This window comes from Syngnathus leptorhynchus, chromosome 10, assembly GCF_054491065.1.
Source record: "Syngnathus leptorhynchus isolate UIUO chromosome 10, UIUO_Slep, whole genome shotgun sequence".
NCBI classification, from domain to species: domain Eukaryota; kingdom Metazoa; phylum Chordata; class Actinopteri; order Syngnathiformes; family Syngnathidae; genus Syngnathus; species Syngnathus leptorhynchus.
The window spans coordinates 8,091,301-8,113,101 of NC_141204.1; the positions used below are offsets into that span (position 1 = coordinate 8,091,301).

The 21,801-nt window shown below is 38.3% G+C and overlaps 1 protein-coding gene across 2 annotated transcripts; it reads right to left on the reverse strand.

Moving 5' to 3' along the window:
• Nucleotides 1–179: 179 nt before the first annotated feature.
• On the reverse strand, nucleotides 180–7,651 carry LOC147050267 (lutropin-choriogonadotropic hormone receptor-like). 2 transcript variants are annotated; one of them, XM_085922119.1, is made up of 12 exons: nucleotides 7,534–7,651; nucleotides 7,216–7,364; nucleotides 7,003–7,074; nucleotides 5,767–5,838; nucleotides 5,090–5,164; nucleotides 4,705–4,779; nucleotides 4,450–4,527; nucleotides 4,224–4,292; nucleotides 3,529–3,603; nucleotides 2,994–3,182; nucleotides 2,836–2,883; nucleotides 180–1,823 (listed from the first exon to the last, which is right to left on the reverse strand). In XM_085922119.1, exons 2-12 carry the CDS (start codon nucleotides 7,308–7,310, stop codon nucleotides 761–763), a joined length of 1,911 nt encoding a protein of 636 aa, XP_085778245.1. In that variant the 5' UTR covers nucleotides 7,311–7,364; nucleotides 7,534–7,651; the 3' UTR covers nucleotides 180–760. The 2 variants fall into 2 exon arrangements, with proteins under 2 accessions (XP_085778245.1, XP_085778244.1); XM_085922118.1 differs by having other exon boundaries at nucleotides 7,216–7,536.
• Between the last annotated feature and the right edge of the window lie 14,150 nt (nucleotides 7,652–21,801).

Genomic DNA, 21,801 nt, shown 5'->3' on the forward strand with positions numbered 1-21,801 from the left:
GCTTAATTACAGAGCTTCGAGGTGTTACCCTCTAACATTTTGACATTTTCTCATTAGTTTCGCCCATTCCATTCACACTAGTATCCAGGTGCTGCTATCACCTTACAATCTTAAATACACGAGAAAATTGCTTGAATTGTCTTTTTCTTTAATGAATTGAAACAAAAACATGACTGTGGTCCAGACCGTGCAAACACAATCTGCTGTCAGTGCCAGACTAAGGTTGGAAATGAAGCATATACAAATGTATTCAATGTCCAAATCTAAAATGAGCTTGAACTAACTTTTTTTTTTTAACTTATTTGCCTACAGAACCAGAAAACGATTCGAGTTTTGGACATAAAAGTGCAAAGGTAAAGGTGCAAACCTCAAACACATTTCTAAAACAACAGTTTCATTAAGAGTAATTTGTGGTTCAACGCCTTTGAGAGCGCTACAACATCTAACATTTCTGAATGCTCTCACAGGATGATACTTTATTGTTGTGTTTGACATGTACTGTACGTACTGAAACATCTGTCCACCCAACCATCCATTTACTTTTCAGTTTGTCCTCTTGAGAATCGTGGGTGATATGGAGTCTATCTGCGCTTACTTGGAATGAAAGGCAGGGTACACCTTAAACTCTCTCCATCCTAAACCACATTTTTGAAGAAATGTACAGGTAAGGCAGATGATGAATTCTTCCTTCTACATTTTGATGGCTCATGGGCTTCCCTGGGTCACAAACAACCTCTCATTCACGTGATTAGTGGAGAAGCTAAAGCATGGTGGCCTGCTGGACATTATTTGGAGGCAGGTAAATTGGGAACTGTGGGCCTTTACCTTTGAATGCTATAAGACTACCCCCCCAACGTTGGAGCAGAAGCCTCACTTCTTTCCTAAAGCCCCGAGTGAAGATGGTGTACAGAAAAGGGTTGCAGAGAGAATTGATAGGATAAAAAACGATAAGGAGAATCTTGGAGTCAGACATGCTGATAAGGGGCATGTGCAGGGTTGCAGAGATTGCAAAGAAGGAGATTGGCGCCATGCAAAGGAAGTCGGTGAAAATGAGAACCGCCATGCGCTTGGCGAGCTTTGCGTCATTGTAGCGATTGGCGGGCGCTGGCTTGCGGACACTCTGGTAGATGCACACGTAGCAAAAACAAACCCCCAGAAATGCGACAACATTAAGCGAGAGCACGATCATCACGTATGCCTGAGCAGCCCGCGTATCGATATCCATCGGGAGACAGACGCTCACCTTGCCGTAGCTGCTGACTCCCACGAGGGGCAGCAGAGCAACTAGCAGGGAGAAGGCCCAACCTGCGACCATGATGGCCACCACATGATGCATGCGAAGTCTCTTGTTCAGATCAATGGCATTGATGATCGTGTACCAGCGTTCAAAACTGATCACAGTGAGCGTATAAACTGATAGCTCACTTGAGAACATCGTCAGGAAGCCTGACATGTCGCATCCTGGGCCCGTCTGCCATTCCATGGCGTGGTTATAGTACTCGTGGCGAGAGTGGCAGTCCATGCGGGCAATGAGCATCAGGTAAAACCCCATGCACAGGTCTGCCAGGGCGAGGTTACATATGAGAAACCGGGAGATGGTTAACTTGCGACTGGTAAAAAGCAAGATGGCCAGCACAGTAAGGTTAGCAACAATGGTTAAAAAAGCTATTATCCAGGTGACGTTGCCCAGGATGGGACCCAGGAGGTCCTCACAAGGGTTAAAAGGATCTTCCTTTGGCGTGCACTGGATGCCGGGGTTGCTGGGACAAATATGTTCCAAATGTGGATGGTCGTTGTAGAGGTCAGTGCCTCGACCTAAATTTCTGGAGGACCAAAGAAATTTTAGTTAATAAAAAAAAAAATGACTTCCCTGATGAATGATGTCCATTACATGATACATTTGTAGTGCTGCATTTCCCTCCTTATCAAGCAATGGTCAAATATTCTAAGACAAATGATTTTGGAGTCGGAGAAAATTCATGTAAGCACAGGTTGAACATCCACACTCCTCATAGGCCAGTAAGTACCCAGATTCAAACTCTCATCCTCAGAACTTCTGAGGCACTATTGCTACCCACACATATCAGAATGTATTCAATATTACCACTGGAATTTGTTTTTGGAAAGAATGGAGTGACCTGCCAACAGTCTTGACCTTGACAAAATTCAACACCATTGGGGTCAGCTTGAGTGTGCTTTTGTTGGCACTAGAGTGACCATCACAGTCAGATTGGCTGAAAACTCATGCTGAGGAGGAGAATACCAGCGTGAGGAGGAGGTGCCAACAGGGATGGGTGGATGGATGGATGTTTTCCAACACAATAGGTGAAAGAACCGACTGTTTGGTAAAATATAAAATTATATTACTGTTGTTGACTTACTACTGAAAAGTCGGTAAAAGTAATACTGATTCAGCTCAAGGACTTAATAAAAAATAGATTTTTTTTTTCCAAACCATTGTGTAATGCTCCCTGGTCGAAGGTTTTCCGTGTTTGCTGCTATTCTTGTTTTTTTCTGCCTTGACCCCAAGATCTCAAACAATTTAGTTCCTCTCTTTTGTCTTTTTTACACTGTATACACAAAGGTTATTTTTTCCAACCATGAAAACAAGTCTACAAGTAGTAGTCGATATGTTTTTGCAACAGTTGCATGCTGTCAAAAGCACTGACCTACATTCACAAACGATATAAAATGTTGCCCTTTTTTTTGTCTTCATTTCATTGTGCGTGTTGTGTGGTTTTGCAGCTTCTCGTTGATATATATATTTTTTTTGTCCAATCAGATTCTAGCTTCTATGTGTTGCCCAGTAGGCTGTATTGTATTTTAATAACTTACGTGTGAATCGATTCACAAAACGGCGATGGATTCTTGAGGGCCTCTTGTCTGTAAATATAAAATCAGGTGTTAAGTGTGGTCAACATCAAACTTTTGATAGTTTGCATTAATATTTGTCATATTGTTTCACATGATATCAGTAAGAGAGTATTGTTTACCTATGCTTGCTGTACCACAAGTGGAAAGCACAGCACTGGCTCGCGTAAGTCAGTTCGGCCACCCCCAGCTCGGCCAGGCTGTCTAACGGAGGAAGGCGCTTCAGTGCAAAAGCAGATTTGGCTTTCAGGCGTTTTACCTGCTCCAAGCCTTTTCGAGGAAGGGAGCTCAATGCTGTGGAGGACACATCCCTGAATCACACATACAGAACAGGTTACCCCTAACTATCATCCTGATTACCCAAGGAAGGAAGAAATTCTTTTCAGATAGACATTGGAGGATGTCTGCACTTGAGTAAAAACAATGCTGGTCACTAATAGAGAACATATGACAGCTATAACAAAATTAAACCAACAATGATCTAATGGTCTGTGGGGGATCAATGATAGTCATCTTCATTCATCAGTTGTGCGTTTAGTGCTAAATTAAAACAATTATTAGTCTACTGTGACTTTCAAAATTGATTTGTAACCCCCTAAAAACTGGCTGGCAGAATTCCAACATATTTTATTGGGTGAGTGTATTTTTAAAACTCACAGATAAAGCGGGCCCAAGGCTCCCTCGAAAGCATCTTCTGGAATGTTGCACAGATGTCTGTTGTACCTTAAATCTCTACAAAAAAAGAAAGTGAGCAGTTTGAAGTTTAAATGCGATCGTTTTAATTTACAATCCATTGTTTTATTTTCAACACATATCTATTCAGGCAGGATTTGGAAAGAGTGAGCTCAGCTGTTTTTTTTTTTTTTTCCATCAGTAAAGTATGCTTAGCACACCAATCGCTTGCCAAAACAAATTTTTGTCTGTAACCGAGGAATAAATTGATGTAAACAATTATAGTGATCAAAGATATCTTGAGGGACCAATATCCGCCCATTGAGCTGAAATCACATATGCGTTTTAGTTTTTAAATACTTTTGAGGCCAAAATATGCCATCATTTAGGTTGAACTCCAAATTGCGCAAGAGTTTGGCTCTTCAACTTTTGAGGCTCATTTTATCTATTTCTGTGTACAGTGAGCATTTCTACCCATCAACATCTAGGAGTGTGTGGAAGGGCAAGAAAACAAAGGGACAACCAGTCTTTGTTTCGTCTTGAATACCATTTGTTTGCTCTATTTGATGATTAGAAAGAGAAAGCTATTAAAATTATCCACCATTCTGGAAAATGACAAGAAAAATATAACATCAACCTTGTAAATTAAAAAAAAAAAAAATCACCAACGGAAGACTTACAGCGTTCTGATGAAGGTTCCATTAAATGCATGTGGATTGATTTCCTTAAAACCGCTTCCAATCAGGCTTCTGTCAAGGTCAAAATTTACCATCAACAAATCCAGTGGTCCAGGTCACGGTGAACATTCAGTTACTTAAGCACATTTGAGAAGCAAAATAAATGACAAACAAAAAAAGCATTCTTAAACTACTGCTGAACAACGTTTTGGTAATATGATCTACTCACATGTCACTGGGCATCTTTGTCATACCATTGAAAGAATTGGCAGGGATATTTTCTATGGCCATGTTTTCTTGCATTTTTCTGCAAAATTTGATAGAAAAGGTTTTGCTAACTAGTTGGACAAAATAATGTGAATACAGCTTGATGTATGTGTGCATTCATTGCTATACAAAAAAAGCCATCAAGGCAAAAATGTAAGCGCATCGCACAAAAAAGATGTTGACAACCACTTTATTAAGTTTGAATGGAATTACTTACAGGCTGAACGGGAAGGCCAAGGAAGATATAGTGGATAAGTCGGGGAAGTGAATCACCCCAGTGCCAAAGATGCATCTGTAAAAAAATGTATTTACATGATGAGGGCCTACACAGTATGAGTATTTTTTGTGTTTAGCTAACTCTTGCCATCATCGGAACATTTTATCAAGCCAAGTGCCAACTCTTTAATCTCCATGTTGCAACATAAACAAAATATTTTTTGCATTAGTACTCTGAACTTAATATTTTGTTGTTGTCAACACAGGGTATCCCAAAGGTTGTCAGCCTGAATTTAAGCTTCATCAACTAAATATGGAAGCTGTTTACATACTGACAAAGAAAATCTGAAATAATAATCCAATGATCCAAAAGATGAAATACTTACAAATAATTCAAATCAGGCAGATCAGTGAAGGCACCCTTTTCAATTGTCCTCAAATGTTTCATGTTTTTAAGCGTGCTGCGGGAATACAAATACAGAAAGAAATGGGAAAACATTAGCACCAATTAAAAGTTTGGACAGTTTCTTGTTCAACATCACTAGTACGTATGTGTGTCCAAATATTTGACTGATGTTTTATGTCAAACGATTGCTTTGAAGAATGTTATAAATCAAAGAAACCCCAAACATTCTTTGTGGAGGACTTTTGCATAGTAGTACAGCTGAAGCATAATCAGTCATGTACACTCCCCTCCAAAAAAATTGGAACAGTGAGACCCCTTTTTTAAGGAAGTTTATCTTAACTGAGACAAACGATTAACAATTCAGCTTTTATTTGAAAATAAATTACATCAAAATTGAATACATAATTTAGAATATACAGTATTTGTTATTTGTGATAAATAAAAATGAATAGTTCTTTACCCATATAGAAATGTTTACAACAGACTTAGAGGTAAAAATTCTGGATATAAAAGACTGGAATGTTTATCACTTGTCTCATAATAACATTTTCATATCAATGTTTCTGTCAAAAGGAAATTTCTAACAATTGTCCTCACTGTTCCAGTACTTTTGAGGGCAAGTGTGATTGTTTAATTCTGTTAAAATGACATACATACATTTCTCTCAAGCCGGGGATGGAGAGAAAGGCGTGCTTCTGTATCCGGGTCGCGCTGCTGTAGTAAATCATACTGTGGCACACACACGCACACACGCGCACACACACACACACACACACACACACACACACACACACACACACACACACACACACACACACACACACACACACACACACACACACACACACACACACACACACACACACACACACACACATATTGTACGTTAGGTATAGACAGATGCTGAGTGACTAAAGAAATAATAACTGTAGCATCTTACGTCTAAGTGTAAAACATCAATAGTATTTAAGAGGTCTACAAAGCAAAAAACAACATGTATATGGAAAATAATAAAAGAATATACATATTAGTACTTTATGGGTGTGCTTTGACCGAACCTTGTGGCACAGACACATTTTTGGAATAATACATTTCATAAGACAGTGTAATCACATTTCACTTTGTGTCTCTTGACATCTAGGCCCGAACTCACCGGCATGGGAACAGCAAGGACCATATAAATAGATGGATGGGTTGATAAATTATATGACATATGAGCAAATGTGTTCATTTAATTTGAGATGGAAACTTCCAACAATTGGTATGCAAGAAGGTTTGTAACACCTGATCTCGGCCAAATGAAAATGTTTAAGTATGACGTCTAAACAAAGACACTGAATGGTAAACACACTTCTAGATTTGTCCCTGAGTGTTTTGTTTATTGATAGACGCATATCTGACCTATTTCCTTTTGTTACCACTATTATGTTCATACACATAAACAGTCACTGGCACCAAATATAACAGTCAAAGCAAAAATGTTTTATCAACACTGTTGAGAGCTGTGCATGGAACATGCTTATTATTGTGGGTATGGTAGTGATTTGAAATAATTTAATAAACTTTAAACAATATTATTAACGATGTCAAGGAAGATGATTACAACTAAAGTTCTGTACTCAATACACACAGCCAGCGTTATTTATTTTTGACCAGAACAAAACAAAAACATTTAATGTGTACAAGAAGCCAAATAGTGCAAATGGATGACTACTAAACAAACAAACAAAAAAAATCAAATCCTGTACAGAAGCAACAACAAAATTATGTCATTTATCAGGATGACAAAAAACAATTGTAACTTTATCTCAAATGTCTGAACCAGCTTTTATTTCTGCTAGAAATTGATATAAACATTATTTAATATACAGTATATTGTATGCAATAACTTACATTAATTTTATGTTGATCAGTTCTTTGAAGGCATGAGTTGGAAGTTCTTTGAGATCCAGGTGTTTGAGAACTCTGTTGAATATGTGAGAATGGAATTGGTTTAATTGACAGTTTTCCCTCTGCTTTGTTCAACAGATGTGTCCCAAAAGTGACAACAAAAAAAAGATTGAGATAAAACACAAAGAAGGAGAACTTATATACTTAAATACTTACATGGATGTGGTGTGACTTTCAGAAGCCACTTGAGTGTCATTGCTGCATTGGAAGCTGGAGGCTGTGCAGTGGCAAATTTTTGGACACTTAAACATCTCATAGGAGGTCACACTGAAGATGCCGGAAAATGCAACCACAACCCAGAGCACCTGGAAGGTCATTTGTGAAATGAAAAAATGAAAAAAACTTGCTTACAAAAAAATCCCAACTACTAAATCAAATAAATGTAATATTCCAATCCTAAACTGCAATAAAAAGAAAGGTGAATATCTTTCCTTCTTTTAAGTATCAGCAGTGGTGTTGCCTTGATGTACTCACGTGTATGTGACTTGCCCGCTTGCCTGGAGGAGTTGCCTGAAAAGTGGAGTACTTGTGACGTTGAGTGGGTGGAGATCAGGATAGCTCACTATCGTTGCTTCATTACATTAGAATAACATTCTGGAAAACGGTTAAAAGCTTTTTATATTGCATTATGTACTGTACGTCTGCACAAAATAACACAATATGTCCTTTTTAAAAATTATAATCACTGCTATCACTATTAATGCTACACATAGCAATTAAATTGTTGACATATAAAAGTCTTTCTGAAAAGTCTTTCTACAAAGAAAAGGTTGAAATGAAATACACACATGCTTATTTACAATTAGCAGCTTTTTAATTGGCATTGAAAAGGTCAAGTTCAAGATGACTTTTTGCATGACCTAGATGACAGGGGTGAAGGATGACACCCACGTAGGGTGCTTTAGTTGTCTCTTCCACTTGAAAACCTCTCAAGAGGATGATGGCAAGTTGACCTGGGGAAAATTGATCGAGACGTAACACAAAATCAACAAAGCCTCTGTGGCGTAAAACTACTTTGACAATTGTGCATGCTGAAGAAAAAATGGAGAGAATTGAGGACCAATTACAGTCATTTACTTGACACATATATATTATTGTGGGAATAATAAAGTTATGACATCAAGAGAAAAAAAATCACCCTTAAGTAGATATTAAATATTGATATTATAGGTAGATAGATAGATAGATAGATAGAGAGAGAGAGAGAGAGAGAGAGAGAGAGAGAGAGAGAGAGAGAGAGAGAGAGAGAGAGAGAGAGAGAGAGAGAGAGAGAGAGAGAGAGAGAGAGAGAGAGAGATAGATAGATAGATAGATAGATAGATAGATAGATAGATGGATAAATATGAGAAATTATAGAAATATATTAGAATAAAGGCTAATTAGACTGATGACAATAGATTCATAATATGAATTTGGGAACATGAGAAGGACAAAAATGTAATCTTGTAAAAAGTAAGCCAAACTTACATGGGAAAAAAACTTAAGCAAATAAAGTCATGAAAGGGATACAAATGATGAGAGTTGTTGTTTATTCTGTGCATCTTTTTTTTTTTCAGCAATTCTACTGTAGTGGGCATTGTGACTACTCTTGAGGTGCCCTTGAACAAGGCACTCCCAGTTGCGCACTCACCCATTACTATAAAATCAGTCCTTCCATGATTGCCTGTATGTGGACTGCAACAACAAAAACAAAATACGGCAGAATATGAATCAAACTTCTCTTTGGGGTAATAAAATGATTGCAAAATGACTTACAAAAAGATTGACAACTTTTTTCCTGCAATATTGTGACTTTATTCTCTCTCTTTTTTTCTTCTCCCTCTTTTCAGTGTGGCCCCAATGACCTTTCATCCATTATAACTGTGACCATTCCATGCCTGTCAAGAAACCTAGTGAGGTCTTGTCACTTGACAGAGATGATGGTGAATTGTTTTTGTCTCAAATAATAGCCGGCAGTAGGTGTGATCTCTTCTCACCATACACACTCACCTTCACCCTTTTGTTGTTGGTTGCTGTCAGACGTTCTATTTTTGGGACTTTTTTTTTTTTATCTCTTAGTAGGAGCTATTGACCTGGTGTTAACTTGCTGATCTGACAAAATGTGGCAACAGTTTTTGGTGCAATGGTAGACGAGGTATAACAAAACGTTGCAGAAAACAAGGGAACAACAAACTTCCTCGCAAAGTGTTAGAATTGAGAGGCCCTGCAGTCATTACTGAAAGTGGTGGAAGAAGCAATTTGCTGTCATGTCCTGTTTTCTTACTATTTCCACTGAAAGGGTCATTTTCAGCCGGCGGGGAGCTTGAGAGCCAAAGAACATCAGTGAGGCGTTCGTAGTAACTGGCAAAAAGGCCACCGCGCGTGTTGTTTGACTTTGCTGTTTTATTGCACAGTAAATTGGACCTGAGCATCAAATCACAATCACAATGAACCCATTAGGAGACTTGAAAACTCTTACGAGCTCACTTGAGATGTGGCAGTGTATTAAAATAAGACACCAGTTGATGCAGTAGTGGGAGTCGTGTTGCATACAGGAGGGACAAGATTTCTTATCACGTTCAGATCCTTTGACTTGACTTTGTGATTAAGTGCTATACACATAATTTGGATTTGAGCTGAAATTGTTCCTTCATGAATATCTGGTCTCTTATTAGCTCTTTTTGTTTCCTATTGAACATTCAGTTTCTCCAAACCGTTATCCACATACAAGCACAATAATCCTTAAAAATAATATGACTTCCAAGCTGGAACTGCCTCATGGCTCAACATTCAAAGGTAGCGCAGAAGAGTCCTTTTATGCACTAGCAAATGTCAAAAACTGAAACAGAGCCAAGATGGGTTGAGCAGAGATAGCGAAGATACGCCACATGTTACAGCAGTGTGAATATTATTGACACTACTGCAGTATATGCTTACTACTCCAAGGGTCGGTATTTTGGAGTGGCAGTTTTAGCAGTGAGTGTGTCTTGGCTTACACACAGCAATAAATCTTGATAATTTATCAGATGAGGAATTCAAGAATCCTTGGACATTGTTTGGAGCATTAACACGTTCACCACCGGACACAAATCACTGTTGACAAATAAACATTGAAAGTTGAAATTATATCGAGTTTAGAAAGTTGAGATGATATCGCTTTTACCCATGATCTGTATTGGATGTTGTGGCTACTTAGCAACAGGTAAGATCATTTTCTTCAGGATGCTCTGCTTCCTCTTAACTGTACACTGCATCTCGGCAAATGTTTGTTTTTGTTTTGGTTGGCTCCTCTGTCTTTTAACACTCAAATATGTTTACTGCTGGAATGACACAGCCAGCCACTTTCGACTCTTAAAGTAGAAAACTTTCTTTGCTCCTCAACATCAAAACATCCATTTCCAAAGCCAGTTGGACTGCAAGAGTGGTGGGATCCGCTGTGTGTGTGTTTTTCATTATATATACGCTTGTGTGAATTGTAATTGAGAGAGAGAAAGTGTGGGAGTCTTGGCGAAATGCATCTTTGTCTTTGGGGACTTGAGTGTTTGTCCAGTGGATAAGACATGATGGTTTGCCGAGACAAACTGTGAGGGATGTCTGAAGCCACAATCTGAGCTTTGTAGGCGTTTAGCACCTGAGGATATATTGGTAGACAAGAATGTCCATCTTATGACAAACTATTCTTGTGCGGCACTTTATTTTTAATGCTCAGGAAGCTTCTTTGATGCAGTTTCTGGTGTGATGGAGCGTATATATAAGCTACATATGGCCTTCCAAAATGTAATTATTTCATCCCTTAACTTCACCATTTGATTAAGGTGGAACTAGAGGTGTTGTGGGTTACATCTTCTGTGGAAGGCCTTGTATTCCAAAATGAGGGTCTCGGACATTTTATTATGTTTACAAAAGTGGGACATCAACACTCACCCATCTGGAGTAGTACTCAGTCAGCACTAATAGATGTCCTGAGGGGGATGGTCCGCTCATGTCTATTACTTTCTGTCATGTTTTAGGTGGGAGTTCCCTTCTCATCCCGGGAAGTAGAGCTGTTTAACTGACATGATCCTACTAACTCTTCTGCTTTTCAATTAATACCAGACTGCCACATTTGTGTTCTCAGTTTCTTTTTTTGTTTTGACTATTCCCTGATGTCCTTCATGTGTTACCATGAGCATCCTGTACCGTACTGTTATTCCCCCGGGGGAACACCTTTATTCCCTCTGTGGAAAGTTCACTTTTACTCCAGTCACCTGTTTGGATACAGCTCATTAAGGTGGTGAGAGGTCCTGCAGACAGATCCTTAATTTGCCATGCAGAAAATCTACATCATACTGCATTCAACCACGAAGGAAACATGATCCTCCCTGTTACCTTTCGGTACTGGCCATTTGGCTATACGACATGGTTGGAGTTTTCTTTCTTTTTTTGTTTCTTTTTGTAGATGCATGCAGTTAGAAAAAGCCACTTGTGCCGTTGTGGGTGTGAACACAGTCATTTTGCTTTCCAATTGATGGAAGCAGCTCCTCTCATTCCCTTTAAAATCATTGTGTTAGAAACACACAGTCTTTGGCATTGTGGAAGCAGAGATAGCCTCACTGGAGTCCACACAGTGCGTTGCAGGTAGACCTCCCAGGTTGGATGATGTAAAGTTGCCCAGGGCAATCACAGATCATCGCTGTGAAGTGAGCACTTGGAGACCACCTTCCAACCTGATGTTACGTGTCTATATGTGAAAGCAACCACCACCTCAGAGCTGTGCCGCAGCCAAAAATGATAATAATTAAGTCATCTCTAGAATAAATCAGAGGGTTCACTGTATGTTGCTGTAACTTTTAGGAATGATGACATCATTGCCTTGGATGAAATTCACCCAAATTGTCTTAAACCACCTTTATCACAACTTCGACCTCCTTTCAGCAGGCATAAAGTTGAGTTTTTTGCTTTAAGGTAGAAAATGAATAATTGTCAATCTATTGTTGTCTCTTATTGTATTTCTGACATGCAAGATATTTTTTCAGTTTAGTGACTAAACTTTCCAGGCTGGCCTCATCTCTTGTGAAAAAGATGTCCCGCACTTCTGCTCCTGCCAAGTGTAGCAATAAAGCTCTTTTCTGCACAGCATCACAGATCTTCAACCGATTAAAACCACTAATCCACTTTAGTCAGCAAACACTGATATTGGTTGAGTTGCACAAAACATTAAAGCAAGCTACCGTCTGTAATCTCAGAGATATGCTTTCCTCTTCTTCCTTTCAGTTTCACCTGCAGCCATCTGACTACATAATGGTCCATTTTTACTTTCAATTAAATCCACGTCAATATTTGCAGTGTATTTACCTCCTTTTAACATCACGGCTTCCAGTGACAATGTGTCATGGAATGTTATTAAGAAGCAAGAGTAAACTCACAATTACCTTGTTGGTAAAAAATTGTAGAGAGGTGATGACTATGAGACTCCCGAGAGGACAGGGGAGGGGATTCAATTTGGAAAGATGTCTATCATGTGGACAGATTTAACCACATGCTTTTGGAGATTGGTAAAGAAAGAATGTTAATCATGGCTCTCTAAAAATCAGTCAGTGTCAAAGAAGACAATGCCACAATGAGAACAAATGTTCTCCATTTCACTTGTATTGAATAGAAGAACACACTTGTCAACTCTGTTCAGGAATCGATCCAAGTCTAATTCTCTCATGGAGGAGCACAAATTCAGCCTCGCAGGTTAAATAGTTGCACAATAAAAAGGTTGATAATCTAATTAATCAAATGCTAATCACAGGTTCAATTGCTTTTGAATAGATTTTGATTGAGTGTGTGAATAAATTTGAGCAGGTAACAGCACCCGAGTGATAGACAACTACATTGGCCTAATACATATAATAAACACCTTTTAAAAATCCCGAAATCTAATCTTTATTCTATTTTGAGCATTTTAACTCTTTATTATTGAACCCATGAATAGTTTGTTCTTAATGTTTCCAAAGGTGAGGCCACATATTTAACATTTACATAAACAGTCAAAGTAGTATATACTTTTGAAGAAAAACTCAAAGGTTTACTTGAATGTGAACTTATCGTATGACGTTCCATGCTTCCACATCCTGTCCTCGCATGAGTTATAGATTTACAATTTCTACATCGAGGGAGGGTTCGCCTTAGCATCAAAGACATATATTTAAAAAAAAAGTATAGCAGCAGTTTTCAAAGCCAGCAACTTGCATCACTCCTCAGTCTACGCGGTAGGAGTGTGAAAGTGCAGCAATCAATCCGGATTTGCCAAGACGTGGAGATGAGTGATGTTGGCGCTTATGATATCTAGTCTGGTGGTGAAAGAGCATTGATTGTAGGCTTTCTCCAAGACACTGTCCTGTCAACGATAAGATTAAGCTGCCAGAGTGGGCCCATCATACCCTCACACTCCCTCTGCAGCATCCGCTATGTGAATAACCTCAACACCAGTTTACTTTTTGTAATTTGCTAAACTGGCAACAAAATGGCTGAGATAAATGAATCATGATAATGTATATGAGTATATGTATTTTAATGTCTATAACTAAACCAAGCAGCTCATAATTAAAGGGCTGGAGTTTTATGACAACAGTTTAGAAAGACCTCTCAACTTGGAAACAAAACATTACTGATTAAATTTGCTTAAATACTTGCGTTCCCCCAGAACACAACATCTGTGTGGAGATTTGTAGACAAAACGCAGCAAACTGTTGGAAACAAATATGTAAATCAAGTCAACACCTGCTCATAAAATATCTCCATTCTTATATAAGAACAATGGGGACTCAAGGATCATCTCCAAACAATGAATGAGCAGAAATGTAATTTTTTTTTTTACACAGAAACATTCTGTGTAAAAATGAAAAGCTATAGTGTTCTATTTACATACCAGGTGATGAATCTCAGAAGAATTGAAGGAGAATGGCTCAGAACTGTGTTTATATAAAAAACAATATTCTGATTTGCCACATTAACCACTGTGAACAAAAAACATTCCCTCATGGAATTGAATGGTAACAATATTACATTATCAACACCACACTGCTACTCTTACTGACAATTTTTGTCAAACGGCTTTGAGTTACAAATTATATAAATATAATTTGGATAACTGCTAATGTTTCAGTTCAGTAGTTCACATGACAACCAGCAGATGTCAGAAGGGTTTCTCATAAACTGCAGTGGTTCTCATAGTTCTATGGACATATGAATAAATGTAGTACAGCCAGCTTTGGTCATACATGTAGTTAATGAATTTATGATGAAATAAAAGTGGTTTTGTAAGGAAAATGGAGAAAGCACATGTGGAGTGTGACGACATAGCAAGCAGAAGAACAGCTGGACAGATCAATAAAATTAACCATCAAGCACCATCTTGCAAATAAACCTGTGCTGTATGAATATTGATAAAAAGATAAAAGTGGTAAGAAAACAAATTGCCTCCTGCTCTTAGTTATCACCTTGACAACCAACCACAAAAAGTCCCACGAGAGCTTGCAGCTTTGAAGATGCAGGATATTATATTTGACATCGTTCAAATATTGATTTTTTTTTATAGTATCATTATTTTAACAGCATACGCTAATGTCTTATATCTTTCCACTTACTGCTGTGATTTTACTTTGTCTGTAATGTCTTCAGGAACTTTGCTTGGTGTTTTCCTTTTCGGGATGTGCTCATCAGACAGACCAAACACTTTTACTCCAGATGCATAATGTGGGCACAGCTGTTAGTACTGCAAAAATATACAACAGCTTTAATTGATCATGATTATTGGTCACATTCACAAACTCTCTGTACCCACACTGGCCATCTTGGTCTCTGTCTTCTTAATCCAGAACACAAACAGGCAATTGCCTACATGACAATTAATTTCCATGCTGCAGCTACATTTTAATTACCTTCTCTTTTCTGGGCCTTCATGGTGAGAGATCAAATACACAAAAGATATTATGGGCTTTTGCATACCTGCGGGAAGGGCTGGCGGAATGGGGTGGTTTATTGTGGTTATAATGGCGAGGGTGAATTCTTTTTGGTGACAATAAGACCATAATTAGCTGTGGAAATGCAGTCAAGTGCAACATAAGGCCAAGTCATTAACTCGCCGTCCACCTCAGACTTTAAATGATCGGAACTGGGGGTTAAGGGGACGGCTGGTGATGTCCGCTATTATTCTGAGGAACACAAATTCCAATGATCACATAAAAAATGGTAAGTAAGCCCAAGGCTGCTGGTCTGACAATCAGCTGTCTAGAAAGAACTGGGGTCACGGGGATGAGATTGCCGGAAGAGGGACATGGAATTTAATTAGGATCTTCTAATGTGTCCCTCACATTAGTGATTTTTTTTTGTGTTGCCTCCTCTTTTGTGAGGAGTTATGTCTGCCTCAGAGTGGAAGGGCTCTGGGTTAAAATCGCAACAGAAACTCTCCAATGTGGAGTTTGTGGTTGTGTGGGGATTCTGCAGGCAATATGGCTTCCTTCCTTATTGCAAAAAATGTACACATTTGGTTTGGAAGACTGAAGCGTCCACAGATGTAAATGTGTGTGACTGCTTGTTTGGCCTTTAGCCCAAAGTCAGCTGGGATATGTTCCAGCTCACCCCGGGCTTAAATGAGGACTAGCGCGATAGAAAATAAAAGATAGATGAATAAATTCCAGGCTCAGATTACTACCATTAAAATATTCATGAAACAAATAGACAATACATACAATAGAAAAGTAATTTAAAGGATTGAATGACAAATGTAAATTAAAAAAAACAAAGTGAATCAGTTGATGCTTTGGTTGCTCAGTGATCAAAAGGCTCCCCAGATTTTTTAAAATGATTTCCATGATGTCTTGAAAATGCTTAAACTCTACTTTGTACTAGTTTTGAGGCATTCGACTTTATAGGTTCCACCGTAAGCCGATGCGGCAGTGTGGACATGACAATAAGATATTTATATTCTACAAGAAACAGTGCTCCTGCTGGAATAGCAGTCTTCATACTCGATACATTAGAATAACGGATGAATATTTTATATACCGATGGAGTGCGATCTTGCCTCAGATGCTGCTGGCGGTGGATACCATGGCTACACTCACACACTTGACTTGATGTCTTCTCCGTCTGAAATGATCTGAGCCGTCGATGTTTCCTTGGAAGGAAATAAAGAAAGCTCAACAACAGAAGATGAAAGATTGTTTTAGCTACAGTGCTCACACACATTTGATTGGGTAAATCGACAAGAGGTATCGGGCAGTCATGGTGTGATCTGACTTATCTCATGTCACCACTACTGTCCAGGCTGTCTCTTGTCTTACCGAGTGTCTTGTGGGAACAGTTCTGCTCTGCCTGCTAAGATGGAGAAGCAGACAAGAATCATGCAGAAATCATGAATATCGGAGACTATTTGACTTGTAGACATACCCAACAACCGCATAGTTTTTCTGTCATTGTTCTTGTCATTTTGCTGTTGGGTGGCCTAAAAAAGGCCATGTCAAGCAACCTGAAAATAACGAGACAGTTTTGAACCTGACAAAAAAAAAAAAAAAGTATCCCCCACTGTTTTGGTTTAGGACACACTGGAGGCGATGTATGTTTTAAAGTAAGGCTGGAGATGACCACTATTGTGGATTTGAATTTCAACAATAATAAATAAAAACTACTTCATAGACATATTTGAATTTTATGAAACCTTTTGACTTTCTTGTCCCCCTAGCAGGTCACTTGGAAAGTTTGGTTGAAAACAGTATCATTTTTTAAATGTGCTCATAAGGAAACCTACTGTATGCACATCAGAGATTACAATTATGACTAGATTTATGGTGATTAGCATTCAAAAATACCCCCATTTCAATATTCATTATGCGGTTGTTATCTATTTTATCTGTAAATTCAAGAGCTTCAAAGAGGGATTTATTATATTACATTAAAAACTAACCACTTACATCACTTACTTAAAGATGAAAGTTTTACATGATTTAAAGAATCTAATTTATCGTGTACTGAATGCAGAGTGAAGAGGATGCAGAGGAACAAGAGAGTTTACCAGGATCCTGTTGTACACAACACATCTGTAAGAATGAATATGGCTGAGATTCAAGTATTTTTGAGTCATTATTCTAAATAACACATTTGAAGTTGCATTTTCTTAATGTGTGTGCTCCAGTCATGGGGAGAGCAAACTTTGACCGGTATGATTCATGCAATCACAAGTGTCATCCTGGAAGTCAAACACAAAAGTGAGAAAGGGCTCCCTCCTTTCATGTTGTTATCAAAGCTTCCCTGGAAGGAGGACAATATTGACCTACGTTCGTGTGGACTCCTTCACAGACGGGTGCACTCTGCTATCCCACTCCACCCCTGCCATCAAATCAATCAACCTGCCTAATTAACTGCATTTAAATGAGCTCACCAGTACACCCCCCCCCCCTTTTCTCCGACAACGAAAGCCGTTGCCCATTGGAAATTCTTCCTCAATCAAAACTGGTAATGACATTTCTGTTTGTCAATTCAGTTTTAGTTGTTGACATAGAAAATTACCATCTGCCACAAGAGGCAAGGTTTAAAGGATTTTACAATCTACTGTATTCTCCTGAGACCTGGGAATATTTCAATTTCTTTTTATATAATAATAATAATAATAATAATAATAATGATAATAATGATAATAACAATAATCTCCATCATTCACAGATCCAAATCGACACTGTGCTTTCAAAACCAATTTGTTATACTCCTATTTACTATATTTTACAACATGACCATCTTCTACTTGAATCATTCAAAGATTCCGAAGTGTGTGTGGATACTTTTGTGGACCTACTGTATCTCTGACAGTTTTATGGCTGTGGAGACAACAGCCGCTCAGTGCGTACATCAAACCCTTTTAAGTCAATCCACTGATGTTGTTATCTGCTATAGAGTGGGGCTTGTCTTAACAAAGCCCTCAAGGCGCTTGAAGAGTCTGCAGATGTGCCCCCCCACACACATTATGTGTGAACTGTAGCATCCCTGGCTTTTTTTTCCACACAGGCAGCTTGTTTCCCCTTCGTTTACAATCAGGCCACAGTTTATACCCAATCCAGAAATCAACTTCCCTTCCGTGTTCGCCCTTCTCATGGAGGTGAGATTAATTGAAAATGCAAACTAGATAAGTGGCGAAAAGATGGGAGATATGAGTTACAATTCCAAAGGCTTTACATGAGAAATGGAGTGGTTGGTTGTGATAACAGTGATGTAGACTTGATTAGTCAAATGCATTGTTTTGGGTATATTTCATAGACTTGTTTGACTGGTAACTTTTATGATTACTTATTTCAATTTCTTTCCTTTTTTTTCTACCTGAATGACAGAATTCTGTGAATGTGTGGTGTTTGGAAGAAAAACAGTCTTGAGAATAATAATTAGTTTCCAATAGTGAGTCAAGTTTGCTGTAGAACACAAACTTAAACTACAATATTCATGAATTCCCTCAGGAAACAATTGTTTCTCTCACATTCTTTTCTCTGTTAAAAATCAGACCCGTACAGGGCCAACATTTGACTGGAGCTAAAGGACTTTTGGAAAAGTATGAAACAGTCTATGGATTACAAAATGATTTTTGGCTTTTACTACAGCATTTAACTTTCTTATTCATAACCAGTCCAAAAAGTAAGATCAGATGTCAAATGAAATTCTTGCAGGGGAGGGAGGATTTGGTTTGCAAATAAAAGTCTGAGAAAGAGATACAACACAAACATATTGGCTATATTTGTTCGATGGATATTTTGCTCTGCATAATGTTAATCATCTTTTAAACAAAAACACTTTTCTTAAACTAATATTTAATTACGTTCCTCTGTCAACTGTTATTTGTAAATGACTACTTCAGTCACTATTTTAATTATTTTGGAGCATATCGAGAAACCTTTGAAAGTATGGATTAGATTACTACCATTCTCATTCATTTCATTACGGAAAGATATTTGACAATTGTGAGCATGGTCACAGAACAAATTAAATTTGTATCTGAAGACATTGTTGTGTTGTTTAATATTAATTTTAAATAAAATAATTGTGAAAAGCTATGGGAAGAATAATAACAGCAAGGAGATTCTTTTTATGCAAAATAACTATTAGTCAGACTTCTGCTGTTTAAGTTTCACAATCAACACACAAGTATTATGCAAAAAAAAAAAAAAAAGCATACTTCATTTGATGGTTTAACAGTTTCCAGATCATCAGGAAGAATGTTTTTTTTTTCCAGGCAAGAATCTCAACAATGAACATGCATAATTCATTTTTGTAAAGCTCCATTCTCTGAGTGGATCATTTGACTGTTATAATGCCTCGAGGGGGTAAGACTGTTTATTTTTTTTATTGAAATAATCTCTCAGTGGGAGAAAAGTTGCCCATGTGAGGAATCAGATTTTCTTCCATTGCAGCCGTGATACAGAGGGAGGGACTATGAATGCAAGTCCTCAATTTTAAAAACAAACCTAACAAATAAAAAATTCAAAGTATTTTTCCGACCAAACATTCCTTCGTTTTCTTGCGCTTGAGGTCACGGATTGGCGTTCCCAAGCCAGCAGGCAGACTCAACCAGAATCAACGATTTCCAGAATCATTTGGTTGAACTCCAAATTCTAAGGTATTTGAATTTGGAAGTTCCTTGTGTTCTGATAGGGCCTACAGTATAAATATAGTCGAGCTCTTCATTCACCTGCGACCATTTCATTTTAGCTTTACATATTAGTGTGCGTGTGAGCGAGTAGGGTTGTAAACAATGTGCACCACATAGCTGACATGCCTAATGTGCTTGTTAGCCTCTTCGGGCTCCCCGGAGGCAAGAGTCTCGGTTGCAGGACTTATTTATGGCACATTATAACAAGTCCAGTCCACGTGGGCCAGCAAGATTACGGTCCATAGCAATGTCAAATGAGCTCTCCAAATGCGTATCCATCCATCCATTTTCTGTACTGCATTGTACTGCAGGTTCGCGGGCGTGCTGGAGCCTATCCCAGCTGTCAACGGGCAGTAGGCGAGTGACACCCTGAACCGGTTGCCAGCCAATCGCAGGGCACACAGTGACAAACAACCATCCGCACTCGCACTCACACCTAGGGGCAATTTGGTGTGCTCAATTAGCCTACCAAGCATGTTTTTGGGATGTGTGAGGAAACCAGAGTGCCCGGAGAAAACCCATGCGGGCACGGGGAGAACAGAGGTGGAATCAAACCCTCACCCTCCTAACTGTGAGGCGGACGTGCGAACCAGTGCTCCACCGAGCCGCTTTTCCCAAATGTATACTGGGCCTTCAAATTATGTCCGTGACTACACAAAGCATGATTGCCGGAGGCTGCAACGAGCACATACGTACATGTGTTATTTTATTTGTAGGGTTCTATGTTCTACATCTTCCGAACTGTAATACAAAGTAGAAGAGGATGTCAGGTGGTGATGAAATCTCTCACTTCTAAATATTTTAGTACAATCCGTCCATCAGAATCTCTGCCATAAAAAATTCTCCATGTCTAGCTTTGTGTGCCTGTTGAGGCACTTTTGTTATCTTTGGCCAGTGCCAGGCCAGCTGTGCCGGCGTATTTTCAGCCTTCATGTTAAGATAACCAAGACAGCTGTCATCCGTGGTACAATTACCTCTGCATGGGATGATGTGTGTTTTTTTTATTTATTTTTTATTAAATGTAACTATTTTTAAAAATGTTTTTACTTTTTTCCACTAGCACATTACATTTTTGAAGCATTTTTGTTTTAAAGTTTGACATTTAAATGCTTTAAATCTTGTGTAACAAGATTTTACAGTGCATTAAAACCTGATGTGCAAGAGAAAAAACAAGGGCAGCTTCTAAAAAAAGCATAAAAAAATCTATAAAAAATGTTAATTTAAATAATTTGTTGACCAGAGTAATTTTCAGATGCATTAAGTAGCATTTGACAATTTATTACGACACCCTTAATGTTCCTTAACCTTGTTGGCAATCATTGATCTCGATCTCTGCCAACTGTAATTTGCATTAAATTGAGTCTGAGTTCAAGGTACTCTCATATAAGAATGTAATAAATAAAACAATACGTTTTTTTGTTGTAAGAATTCACCAGTCTTCATTGCTTAGTAAATTAACTCACTATTTACCGACCATAAAAATATGACCGTTAATGCTTCGTGACTTGCTCTGATCTGGTGGAACTTTGAATAGATAACAGACAAAAAAGCTTATTTGTGTTTTTATAAAGTTTATCTTGTGGAACTTTGAATAGATAACAGAGAAAAAAGCTGATTTGGGTTTTTATAAAGTTTAGGTCATCCTTTTGTTAGCAGTAGGGGCTTATTGAATGTTGGAAAAATAAACAAATTTGACATTTAGTTCACTGGCAGCACTCCAAAAAAATGAATGTTGTTTTTCTGCTTCAACTGAAGAAAAAAAGAGAAGTTGGACTGTGAGGAGAAGGGGCAAGGGTGAATTCATGAATTAACAACCTTGTGGTAATGGAATGGAAGGTCTCATTGCGATGAAGGCGGTCATGCATCCACTCTTCACTTATTAGGGTGCAATAAAGAGACAGCGTGTTTAGATTAATACCTCTGCGGGCTTGCAGTGAAAAGAGAAGACAAGTAGAAAGAGAAGAGGGATAAAATTACACCGAAAAAAAACAAACCGATGATCCCATACCTATGAAGTGACGGATTTCCAGCAGAGATTTAGCAATTGGCTGGATTAGTATAGAAAAATGCACAACAAAGAAAAACAATAGCATCCGCCCACAATAGTC

Coding starts and splice junctions, on each gene's coding strand:
- LOC147050267 (XM_085922118.1), bottom strand. CDS start 7,376: ATGACCTTCCAGGTGCTCTGGGTTGTGGTTGCATTTTCCGGCATCTTC. Junction 4,528..4,704: donor TTGGCCTTCCCGTTCAGCCT/GTAAGTAATTCC, acceptor CAAATTTTGCAG/AAAAATGCAAGAAAACATGG. Junction 3,183..3,528: donor GCCTTGGGCCCGCTTTATCT/GTGAGTTTTAAA, acceptor TGTGTGATTCAG/GGATGTGTCCTCCACAGCAT.